The 13,145-nt window shown below is 38.0% G+C and overlaps 1 protein-coding gene across 2 annotated transcripts in view; it reads left to right on the top strand.

The window, feature by feature from the left end:
* The first annotated feature begins 5,379 nt into the window (after positions 1-5,379).
* Positions 5,380-13,145, top strand: part of phactr3a (phosphatase and actin regulator 3a) — a 40,896-nt gene continuing 33,130 nt past the window's right edge. For both annotated transcript variants that reach the window (XM_061735006.1, XM_061735005.1), the window contains exon 1: positions 5,380-5,690. In XM_061735006.1, the coding sequence (XP_061590990.1) occupies positions 5,588-5,690 (103 nt within the window). In that variant the 5' untranslated portion in view covers positions 5,380-5,587. The remainder of the gene's footprint in view (positions 5,691-13,145) is intronic.

Here is a 13,145-nt window from a genome sequence, read left to right as displayed (position 1 = left end):
TTATTATTATTATTATTATTATTACTTATAACCATGCATGCGCGGTTCATCTGGAAATCATTTCAGATTATTTGTACATATGTCCATTCACGCCTTGTAACCAATTATGCAATTACTGAAAGTGCCGTGTTGGCTCTCAGTTCAGCTCGGTGCAGTGCTTACTCGACCAAATATGACATTACTTTCGCTCCCTGCAACTACAATAAAGCTTACAGACCCTGAATAAACGATGGGAAGTGGGTATATCAGATTCGGGTCACTGAATCGGCCAAACCCATAAAACACAAATATGCACTTGAAGCTCCACACTGAAAAAAATAAATCTAAGCACATGTAAATATAACATTTAAATCTGTGATATTAACAATTAAAAATGAAGTTTGTTGCTTTACATGAATACATCTAGTTTTGAATCTAATCTGCATTTGTTCAAAAAACAAGACATTGTGCATTTTTTCCTTAACAAGCAGTATTTATGTAATCCCAGGCAATCTTTTCATTTACACACAAACAACAAGCAATGATCTTGCTATTTACTTTTCCTTTAACAATTTTAATCTATTGGTCAGATTGACCAATGTTTAGATGAAACATGCTTTATGTGTTTTATGTAGAACACAATAGTAAAAAATATCTTTCTTGATCTACTTTAAAAAAAATTAAGGCAACTTTTTCGCATGAGATTTTTATGTAGATCAAAAAAAACTAGTCTTTGTATAAAGTACTTAATTTTTAGTATGTACAAAATTCATTTGCAAGTAAAGTCCACTTAATTTTTTATTTTTTTTCCTTTTTTTATTTTTTTTTCTTCCTTTTTTTATTTTTAAAGTAAACTTAAAGGAGCATGAGGCAGGATTGAGGCAGGATTTATGAAAAAAATTAGTATACGTTTTAAGTTTTCTAGTAATAATGTCAGATGAAGCGTTCCAAACCAAAACGAATGAGCCTTCTAGTGTATCTCTCCGTTGCCTTGAACAGGCTGTGTGCTGCAAAATGTGCTGCAATTCGGACTCTGAATTTCCCGCGCTGGGCGGCGGATGTGACGTCAAATGACGCTGCATGCACTTTCTCCCCGTTCTCCCGTGCCGGCTTCGCTGTTGGCTGCAGTATCCCCAACAGCCGTCGTGGTGAAGGGTGGGGCTAGAGAGTCTCATTTCTTAAAAGGAGCCTCATGCTCCTTTAAAGGGGACCTATTATGAAAAACAAGTTTTCTGTTGCTTTAACATATATAAAGTGGTCTCCCCTCAGCCTGCCAACTCAGAGAAGGAGGAAAGCAACCAAATTCTGCAGTGTCTATACAGCCGCCCGGATGATCCATCCAGTGTGATGTGGCTTCTACGAGCTGTTCAGATTCTGCTCCCACCGTTACGTAACGACGGGAGCAATTTACATAGGTTGGCCTCTGATGCGTGAAACCACGCCCACAACTAACTCCGCCGGCCAGAGCTTCCGCCATTTTTTCGTAGCGGTGTATCACGTCATTCAGGCAGCCAATCAGCACAGTGCCTCATTATCATAGCCTCCCCGCCCACTCAGAATCCCACATAGAGAATGAGGTTAGAGAATGGGATGCTAAAGACATGGCTCAGAGGCTGAATTTCTAATTTATTTAGCAAAAACAATCAAAAGCTTGTTTTTAAGACATCCAAGGCCTGTTTAAAATAGGGATTAGATGCCATAATAGGTCCCCTTTAATTTTTTTTTCATCCTTTTTTTCTCTTTTTTTCTCTTCTTTTTTCTCTTTTTTTCTTTTTTTTCTTTTTAAAGTCAACTTAATTTTGATAAATAAAGTTAAATTAACACAATTAAGTTGACTGTACTTGCAAAATGTATTATTTACATACATAAAATTTAGTAGTTTATACAAAGACTACTCTTTCTTGATCTACATAATAATCTCATGCAAAAAGTTGACTTATTTTAATTTAAATCTTTCTTGTTGATCAAGCACAATATTTGTATCAGTGCATATGAAAGAGTATTAGGGCCAGGCAGGAGAAAAATTAAAATAATATTTTAGAGGAGGAAGATTTTTTTTTCATTATGCACTTCGAGAAAAAAGTCGAAATGTCGAGAAAAAAATCGAAATGTTGAGAAAAAAGTAAAAATGTTGTGAATAAAGTTGAACTGTTAAGAAAAAAGTCGAAATGCCGAGAAAAAAGTTGAAATGTCGAGATTAATGTTGAAGTACAATTTCGCAAAAAAAGTCGAAATGTTGAGAAAAAAGTCGAAATTTCAACTTTATTCGTGAAATTTCAACTAAATTTATTCTTGAAATTGTATTTCAAGATTATACGGAAGAGTATTAGGGCCATGCAAGAGAAAAAATATTTGAGAGGGGAAGATTTGTTTTTATTGTGCACTTCGAGAAAATAGTCGAAATTTCGAGAAAAAGTTGAAATGTCGCGATTAATATGGATATACAATATCTAGAAAAAAGTCGAAATATGGACATTAATGTTGAAATACAATTTAAAGAATAAAGTCGAAATTTTGTGTATAAAGTCAAAATTTCGTGAATAAAGTTGAAATACATTTCGACTTTTTTCCCGAAATTGTACTTCGACATTAATCACAAAATTTCGACTTTTTTCTCGACATTTCGACTTTTTTTCTCAAAGTGCATAATGAAAAAAAAATCTTCCTCCTCTAAAATATTATTTTTATTTTTCTCCTGCCTGGCCCTAATACTCTTCTTCCGTAACATTATTCTCGACATTTCGACTTTTTTCTCGAAATCGTATTTCAACATTAATCTCGACATTTCGACTTTTTTTCTCGAAGTGCACAATAAAAAATAAATCTTCCCCTCTCAAATATTTTTTCTCCTGCATGGCCCTAATACTCCTCCGTACATGTGTGCTGCATGCTGGCCTGTTGAACATGTTTTTTTTTTTATGAAACTTTATTTCATTTCCAGAAAATACAATAACATTAAAACAAATGGCAGACATCATTCAATAATATAAAACACAAACATACATAGGCATCAGTATAGTCCAAAAAATATAAAATTGTTCTCTTCACAAAAAAAGCTACAATAAAGTGCAAGTAGTTCGTGAAATTAACAATTACACTAGATAATAAAAGGAAGGCAATACATTCAGATATCCGTAAACATTTCTTTTATGAGGTTGACAGTGGTATTACATTTTTTGTTATTAACCAATTGTATTGTCTCAAAATACATTTTGAAATCAACTTTAAAGGGAACTAAGGATGGACAGGATTTGGAGAATTTTGCCTTATGAATGTGAAACTTAGCAACAAGAATCATTAAGTTGACCAGTTGTTGAATTTTGTAATTGTGTTTTTCGTAATATAGTAAGATATCTTTGGCTTCTAATTTAATTTCATTATTAGTTTGTATGTCAAAAAATTCTTCACATTTTTTCCAGAAACTTAATATGTTCACATTCATAAAACAAATGTATGATGGTCTCTTCTTCATGTTTACAAAATACACATCTGCTATCAATGTCTACAAATTTAGATATAAGTTGGTTGGTGGGGTAAATATGATGTAAAATTTTATATTGGACTTCTTTTAATTTGTTTGAGATTGCAAATTTATAGGGAAGGAGCCACGCTGTTTTCCATTGAATGTCCGAAAAATGGGAGTTCCAAACAAATTTCCCTCTTGGGGTTATTTTCCTTTTACTGTAGAAGTAGTTTCTTATGTATTTATTGGTGCACTTATTATTTCTACAGAGGTGTCAAAAGTATTCACATTCATTACTCAGGTAAAAGTATAGATACTTGAGTTTAAAAATACTCCTGTAGAAGTTGAAGTATCAACTCAAGTTTTTTACTCAAGTGAAAGTATAAAAGTACTGGTTTCATACTTAAAGTATAAAAGTAAAAGTAATGTAAGGGGGAAAAAAGCCATTAAGGACAAAAGCCATTGAAAATGAATGCATCTTAGTATAATCCAAATATATTAAAGAACCATATGTGTACTATTGAGTATTAACATGTGTTTCAGAGAGCAGGAGATATGATGACTAGATGCCTAAGTATTGTAATGGTGCAAAAAGTCAAACTTCAGAGGCATGTTATCATTTATCCTAACCTTTATTGGAATGTACATCCAAGTTTAGTTGCAGGAATCTTAGGGCAACGGATGTAAGAACAAAACTGAACAAGAACATCTGAAACAACCACAAACAAATTCACTCTATCTGGATGGAGCAATTTAACTGGATAGTTTTTTTTAAAAGGCCGAAATGAAATAGAGTAACGAGGCTGTTTTTAAAATGTAAGGAGTAAAAAGTACAGATAATTGCGTGAAAATGTAAGGAGTAAAAGTAAAAAGTCGTCTGAAAAATAATTACTCCAGTGAAGTATAGATAACCAAAATTTCTACTTAAGTAAGGTAACAAAGTATTTGTACTTCGTTACTTGATACCTCTGTATTTCTAATATCTATACCGTCAACAAGAAGGGAGAGAGGTCTGTTGAACATGTGGTCATGTACAGTACTCGAGTTGTAAAAAAGAATCAGGGGGGATGGTGGATTTTATCATATGGAGACAGATAATTTGTGCTGATTACAAATAATATAATATATTACAAATAATAGCACTGACCAAAACACCTGCAGAAATACTGCAGGAATGACATAGCAGCAGTTAAATGCAGCCTTCTGTAAGCTTTAAATATCCACTGGGCTTACATCAAATACATCAAAACACAAAAATAAAGAACAGTTTTCTGAACTTATCAATATGACTCTGTCCTTCACAGGATAAGTAAAAGCGATCACTGCAAAAACTCAAAATCTTAACAAGAATATTTGTCTTATTTCTAGTTAAAATGTCTCATTTTAGTAAAAGAATCTCATTACACTTAAAACAAGACTCATCACTGGAAAAAACAACAATTTTCACCTGTTTCAAGTAGATTTTCCCTTGAAATAAGTAGAAAAATCTGCCAGTGAACAAGATTTTTTTGCTTGTAATAAGAAGATAAATCTTGTCCCACTGGCAGATTTTCCTATACTTATTTCAAGTGAAAATGTACTTGAAACAGGTGAAAATTGTCAAATAAGTTATTTTTTTGTGTTATTTTTCTGGTGATGACTCTAAATGTTGAAATAGCAGTAAAACCACATTCATTGATGAAATGACATAAGGGATGGAAAGGGGGGATGGCAGTTTTACAGGGGGGATGATTTTGACCGTTTTTATTTCAGGGGGGGATGCCATCCCCCCTCATCCCCCCTCAACCCCAGTACTGGTCATGTAGCTGGACAGGGATGGGCATCATCATCATCACCATCATCATCATCATCACCATCATCATCATCACCATCATCATCACCACCAGCCCGCTGGCATCACTCCCTCTCCCCCTCCCTCACCACACACCGCTCAGCCAGACACACGCCTGCCTGCCTGCCTGCGTGCTCGCACACACACACTGCCTGTCAGCCCGAGCCATGGCTCCCTGGTAGATGCTCCGAGCGGCTGTTGTCAGAGAGAATTAAATCCAGCCTTGCTTTCCTCCTGACCTTGCCTGCCTCCCGGTCGGGATTTTTTTTTTTTTTTAAATATTTGATTCGGGATTCCTGCGCTGTCTCCCCAGCATGGCTGCCTCGGCTGGACTAGACGGCTGTCTGCACCGAGGCAGATCTCAAAGTGACCCGAACATACTCACCGAGCCGGGCATCGAAATGGCTCACGGTGCAGGTAGGATGGATGGATGCCGGTGTCATTGTTGTCTCCTGTAAATTGCATATGTTGCTGTTCCCCGTTTCTCCCGTGATGATGGTGCACGGTGGGATGTCAAAACACACAGAGGGCACAATTAGCGCATATGATGCTGAATATTGACTGTAACACTGAACACTGAATCGCGGTGCTGCAGATTGAAAATTAATGTGCCACATTAGTGTCTGCGAATCGCTGCATTCCTCGCCAGATTTGACGCCTGTAGCTCTGGGTGGATATGGAAGCATGGTGGCCCGCTATTTGTTTGATTTAACGTGATTTTTTGAGCTACTTTGACTGTATCCGCTGCATGCTGCTTAAAGCCAACCACCCTAGACAACGCATACATTTAGCATCACAAAATCTGCATGCATGTGCTCCACAATGCCTGGGTAAGCATTTGCTATTTGTTTGTCTTATCAGAGCACCCTGCTCCAGCTCTGTTATTATTAAGGTTTGTGGGGGTTTGAATGTGTTATATTTTAAAAGGAGCACATGCTCATCCTGCATATTGACAGCACTGACATCCCCACCCCCCTTTCCACTTCCCATCCACTGAACTGATGGCTGGTTGTGATCAATGCTTGTGATGTAGGCTATAGGTGGAGATGCTCTCAATTTAGCACAGCCTTGGAGTCCTGAGAAAAAGCAAACATGGATCCTGCAGGTGTTATTTCCAACGAGCAGCCCCTGTTTGCATCTCGGTTGCTTGTTTGTGATCTTCTTGCATTTGGCATAGGCTAATAAAATGCTCTTTCATTAATAACAGAACAACAGCTTTGCACTTCTTTGATGAACTCCTGCAGGTGATACGTTTCCTTTAGGGTTCTCCAAACGCTTCTCATGCTGGAATTATCTGTATACCCTCACTGAAAATGCACGGTTTGATATTTATGTAAGTGAGGCTATTTATGGTCATGTTGTGTGGGCTTGGAGAGAGTCATTGCTTCCTCCCACACATGATGATTTTTACGCACATGAAGAATGCTCGACTGAATGATTCAGGAAAAAAAAAGCGGTAGCGTTAACCTTTTCAACTTGTCCCTAATGAGACGCGTTTATTCACGCCTGCCTGCGGTCGTCAGCTGGCCGCTGTGCATTTTAGACGGACCCTTGCTGAATCCTGGCCTTCCAAGGACGGCTCGATTCACACATAGGTGAAAGTGTTGATGTCACACTGGGTCTTTGACACACCTGAATAAACAACACAGCAGTTTGACGGATTTGTCCATGCAAGTGATGAGAGCTGATGCCATCAGCGGACGCTGCAACTCAACCTCCAATGCTGGAATTACGCACAAGTGCCCATCTGTATAAGATGTGAGAAGACTATGCAAGTGAAAGACATGGTAAACACAACTGTCACTGCAAGGACAATGTTGGTGTCTGGTGACCCAAAGTACACAACCTCGCCCACCCTTTCTCTGTGTCGATCATCACTGCACCAATGTCTGAGGCAGCAGTCTTTGCCAAAGGATTACTTTGGCAAAGACTGCCCTTTTCCCCCTTACAGTGGCTCGTGCAGCTGCAGAGGCTGCCACTGTATTCATCCATTGACTCAGCTCAGAGCAAAACAGTAAATAGAGACACCAGTAACAGCTGAGCACCTCTGAGAATCAGGGCAATGTTTTCTTATAGATGTGGGAATAAGGCAACAGGGGAATCCGCTTCTCAAGTACCAAAACAGTCTAATCCCACTATTTCATTAAGTGCTGTAAATAACATTTTGAAATTGTTCAGACTGATTCGTACAGCGTGTTTTCTCATCATACAGCACTTTCATAAACGCGGGACATCCACTTTGAGATGCAGATTTGCTTTAAAGTTATGTGGGAACAATAAAAGCAGCAACACATAAGCTGTTTGTCAGTTTGTTTAGATAAACCGTCCCTTAGATTCCCCTGCTAATAATATGTCACTTTCGCTCAAAGCTCCACTTAGTCATTGCAGTGTGCCGGCCAAGGTAATGGTGTGGAGAGGACACCTTGAAGCTTTGCAGACGGAGAGTTTGTCGAGGCAGGGTTGTCCCTGTGGTTTTGTTCCATTACATACCTGCACTGACCTACAGAAAGATGTACACAACAAGATAAGCACCGTGCAATACCTTGGAAGTTGCACCATGGTGTCCCCACCTGTAAGGATTGGACATATCAACACGGTTTTAGTGTAAATACACAAGTAAGCAGCAAAAACAGAGGAAAAAACATAATTTTCTCCACCTTGAAAGCAGAGGAGTTATGATATTTGCTGATTAACTATTGATTTAATTGACAAGCACAAGATGCAAACGAGTCTTATTTCTTTTGGTGAAAAATCAGTGAAAAATCCAATTTCACTCGCCCTCCCACTTGTTCAGCTCACGCATATGCAGTATATTGCCGAGCTGGATAGTGTCTAGCCTAGCCTGACACCCACTGATCAGTGTTTTGCAGGCCTTGTCTTCCTCCGCTGGTTGTACTGATTCCAGAGTAATCTCCTCTGATCTTACATCAGGAGAATCTCAGAGGATTGTAGATATAAGAGGAGCCCCATAATGACCAAGGAGATGTATTGTATCAAACCCCCTGAAAGCTGATATTGAGCCACGGCGATGAGTCACCCCAAGCAAGAGCACTGTCTCCACCATTGTTCTGCGTTTTACACCACGGGACTTGATGAGTAAATATAGGTAATTGTGAATCAGGAGGCCTTATGCAATGTGCTCCCCACTTAACAAGTCTTTGCAGAGATGAAGAAATAATAATGTGAACAAAACAGGATCAGTGCCACAGGAATTGCTTACGTAATATTAATTGAACACCCAATTTTAGATTTGAACAACCAAGCTCTAATTAAGTCATGCTAATCAAAAACTGTTCTTTATTTATTTACACTTTATGAGCCTTTCCAGCTTTGCGTTTCTGTTAATGGTCCTTCTGTCAACAACTCATCCAGTTATGTAGGGTTCTCATATATATGTGTGTGTGTGTGTGTGTGTGTGTATAGATAATGACCCAAAACATCCAAGCTCTGTCCAAGCTATGGCTGAGCTACCTTAGGAAGAAAGATGGAGATAGTAAGCTTAAAAAAAGAAGGGGTCAGCTCAGTTCCCAGGCTTAAACCCCACAAAGCGGGTTTGGGATGAACTGGACAGGAGAGTGAAAGAAAATAAACTTCCAAGTGCCACACATCTACGGCGAACTTCAACAACAGAGATGGGAAGAACTTTCTGAAGCATATTTGATTTCCATTGTAGAAAGAATGCCAAAGTACGAGTGTGTTCAGCTGTCATCTCTGCCAAAGGTGGCTGTTAAGTTTGGATTTTAAATGGATTCCATTATTTCTTTTTTAAAGTCAATTGTTCATGCACTATTGTCTCATTTCAGAGTAGAATGAGACAATGCGTAAATTTAAATGTGAATAACTAACTGGAAAAATTGAGGCGCTCTAAAGCTTTTGACTGGTAGTGTACCGGCAGGCGCACTCACACACACACACACACACACACACACACACACATTTATATATATATATATATATATATATATATATATAAATTCCTCTGACAGGGTCTATACATTCAAGCATCATTTACTTTAATTTTCACTGCATGAGGATTGAACGCCTACTCAAACTATAAATACGTAAAGCAATCCATCTGATACGTCAGATAAAATGAAACGCTAATTAGAAATGTGTAGACACAATAAAACCGGGAGCTCAGACTATGGTGGTTATTAACTGACGCCGACTTGACTTCATGCAAACATTCCTTTGTTTACATTTTGATTATTATTTAATAATTTATAAACTGCTGCGCTCTTCTGCACTGTTGTCATGGCCTTCTGCCCATAAATTATATGTCCTAGTTGGCAATTGAATATTGTCTTTGTTGTGTGTTCAAGCGGTTCTTCTTCTTTTTTTCCCCCCCCTATCTCCCCAGACATCTGCAAATTAAAGAACCACAGCAGGGGCCCTTTGTTTTTCCTGGTTCTTTATTTCTGTTTGTTTGTAAGAGCTCTTGGTATTAAGATGAGACACATTTAGTGAAGAAATAGAAGGATCTAAGTTGTGGAAGTGACAGAACATACACAGGGTGCCGTTTACCTCTGTGTAGCATCCCCTCTTATTTCAATAACTGTGTCTGGGAACTAAGGAGACGGGTTGCTGGAGGTTTGAGAGAGGAATGTTGTCCCTTACAGGATTTGAGCTGCTAGAAATGTCACTTCATGAAGCACTAAATGTTTTTAATTGACGTTAGTGTTGGACTGCGGATGAGTTAAGCACTCGGACGTTTCTAGTATGAGGCGGTGCTTTGGCAATGGGTAGCATATGTAGACAAGCATTGTCTTGCTGAAGAATGCAAGGCCTTCCCTGAAAAAGATGTGGACTGGATGGGAGCGTAATGTTGATCTAAAACCTGTATATCTTTCAACATCAATATTTTCTTTCCCGGTGTGCACACTGCCTATTTCATGGGTGCTATCTGTTCTGCAGAGGATGCGGTGCCCATGGTTTTCCCATTTAGCTTCTTCTTCATGTGAAAGCTGCATTTATGAGGTGGTGAACTGCATTCTTACACAGAGATTCATGGATTTTCTCCTGAGCCCATGATGTCTACATTTAATCCCGTACCACCTGGATTAAAAACAGGTATGGACACAGATATTTCCCCAGATTATTGGTAGCGTTTGATGATTTTTATGTGATTTAAAGGATGAGATATATGGTTAGGGACTGAGAAATAATATTCATGAATATGTTTAAGTATTACAAATTACACAGTTAGAGTTAAAAATGTGTATGCTTAGTTCTTACGTCTGAATACTCATGGCTAACCGTTTAATGTCATCATGTGGGGATGCTTATCAAGACAAAACAACAGCTGAAATCAGCCTGCTTGTTACAAATTTCACCTTTTAGATTATACATTGTATATATTAATTATAGTTTGAGGCTGGCCTGAGTCTGTACAGATGTTTTCCAGAGAAAAAAGCTGAACAAGTGAAGCCCTATGTAGAATGAGCCCAACCTGATGAAGTTTGTTTGTCTGCCTGTAGTGAGGCAGTAACGTATCTTTAGTGGTGCGGAAGAGGCAGACGAATAAAAGTACTGGAACAAGTCAGTAATTGATGCAGCCTTTACATCTGTTGGAAATAGATAAGTCTAGTTTTTATCTTGAACTAAAGAGAGAATCAGCCTGAAGCCATCAAAGTAAAGAGCCATCTCTTAGCACCTTTTAAACGCACTCATCAATATATTCCATCTTGCTTATGTAATCTGTATAAAAACTGAGACATAAAATGACATTTTTTTTCATTTTTGTTGGCTTTTTGCAGAGCAAAGTGAACCAGTTTAGGGTACTAGGGTGTCATACTCCTCTCTTATTAAAGGTCACCCAAGAAAATAATGAAATTTAGGTAAGCCATTTTAAACAATATTTAATCATTATAACTTTTTGATGTCTGTAAATATCTGAGTGTGACATCACACTGTCTATGCTAACTCAGGTCGGCAGCATTACAAAACAAAATACACCTACACAACAATAATGTGAAATATCAAGTAATACAGAAGAGATTATTTCAACTGCTGAATACTACTCTGACAACGCAAAGTTGCCCCCGAGACAAAGTCTTTGTAAAAAGCAACAAACAAGCAGTTTTCTAGCACAAGATTAGATCAAGCTACGTGAAGAAAAAGCTTTGGCAGACTCAAGCGTACGGAAAGAGAGTGAAGATATTCAGCAGATATATTTGGTTACCTCAGAAAGCACCTGCAGTGACATGAAGCACAGCCCGACCGAGTCCCAACTTCCTGTTTTGAATAGCAGAGCTGTAATCCCTGCTGGAGTCACGCCTCCTCCATCACGGTCAGCTGTAAGGGGGAACTATGAGTCAGTCAAGGCCACCTGTTACTAGTAGCCACTGGTGAATTATTCACTCCCTGCTCCATTATGCACAGAGGTTCCCACAGAGGCCAAGGAAAAGTACTCAGCCATGTAGTCTGAGAGTAGCTTGACACTTACCTAATAAAAACATGTCATATTCATAGAGAAATACATCCACCACAAGTCGGAAGTGCATTCAGTGAAGTTATCAATCTTAATGGATCAGATCTACCGTTAATTGACTGCTGGGAGCACTCGTGTGAAATCGAAGGTCACTGACTACAATGTGAATTACAATGGTAAAAGTTAGTTAAAAAAGCAGCTGCAAAGTGGGAAAATATGCAAGTTAAATTAGCTTCAATAAAAGCGCAAGCACCTTCTGTGTGCTAAGAATATATCAGTAAATCAAATGAAATAAAACAGCTGCAAAGCAAACACCCTATCCTCCACTAGGGTGTGAAAAAGATTGAAACGTTGGGACTTCTGCCTTTTAAGAGGAAGCACATAGGTGCATTTGGAAAAAACTAAAAATGAAATAGTGGACCAGGTGACTGTGAGTCTTAGCAAATGGAGGGGAAACAGCAGCTGCAGAGTTGCAGCGGCAATCAACAGAGAGATGGAGAGTAATAAGACTCAAAGCGTTCTTGAGCCCAAAGAGCTCGATAGCTACCGTAGGATTACATTTTCATATGAGCACGATCAGAAAAGCAGCTGCTTCTGGAGACGTCTTTTTTGCATGGAGATAATTTAGAAAGACACTGAACAGCTGAGTGAATTACACTCATATTCCAACCAAGCCACTTTGCAAAATTCCTTTCTTTCACTTTGAATTTCTGCTGTTTTATCATTTCAAACCAAATAGAAAACAGCAAGTGGGCCTTTGTTGTTTTCCTTTCAAATACATGTGGTTTTCTAAGAATTCTGTTTATATAGTGTAGTTAGGGTTTATTCTTTTCTACATGACTCCTAAGTGCCCAGGTACCTATTGGTGCATTTATATTACATTTTTGAATAATAACAGAGTTTACAAAGAATCTTATCAAACATTTTTTAAGAATGGTACGAATGCTTTCTATTTCTTGGTGTTTGTTCCCCGTTCAATTACTTTGTGCAAAAAAAAAAAAAAAAGTCAAGATATATCTTGCCTGGTTGGGTAAATGTAGGGTTTGTGGAGAGGGCTTTGTAAGTTATTTTGATCATTTTTTCATCTTTAGCTTAAATGTTGAGTGGGTAGACTAAAACACAAATAAGACTCTCATTAATTACAGTTTTTTTCTCAGTTACTGGATTAATTAATCTTTCATTCATCTTCACAGCATTAGTTATCATATCACCCAAAGTCACACCTTAATGATTATTGAAGCTTGTTTTTTGTGGTGTCATGTAAGCATTAAACACAACTCTAATTGTCTAATTATCATTTATGTAATTCAAACAGAAAATACACGAAATTATCGACTCATTCTTTCACCATTTTAAAGCAAACAAGGCCACAAATATAATATGTGAATCTTTATATTGGAAGACGATCCCCTGTATTCATTTCTGTCTGTAAAACGACTGGG

This window comes from Cololabis saira, chromosome 12 (genome assembly GCF_033807715.1).
Source record: "Cololabis saira isolate AMF1-May2022 chromosome 12, fColSai1.1, whole genome shotgun sequence".
NCBI classification, from domain to species: Eukaryota; Metazoa; Chordata; class Actinopteri; order Beloniformes; family Belonidae; genus Cololabis; species Cololabis saira.
The sequence above is the reverse complement of the archived record's forward strand: the minus strand, read 5'-3'. Positions and strand labels throughout refer to the sequence as shown.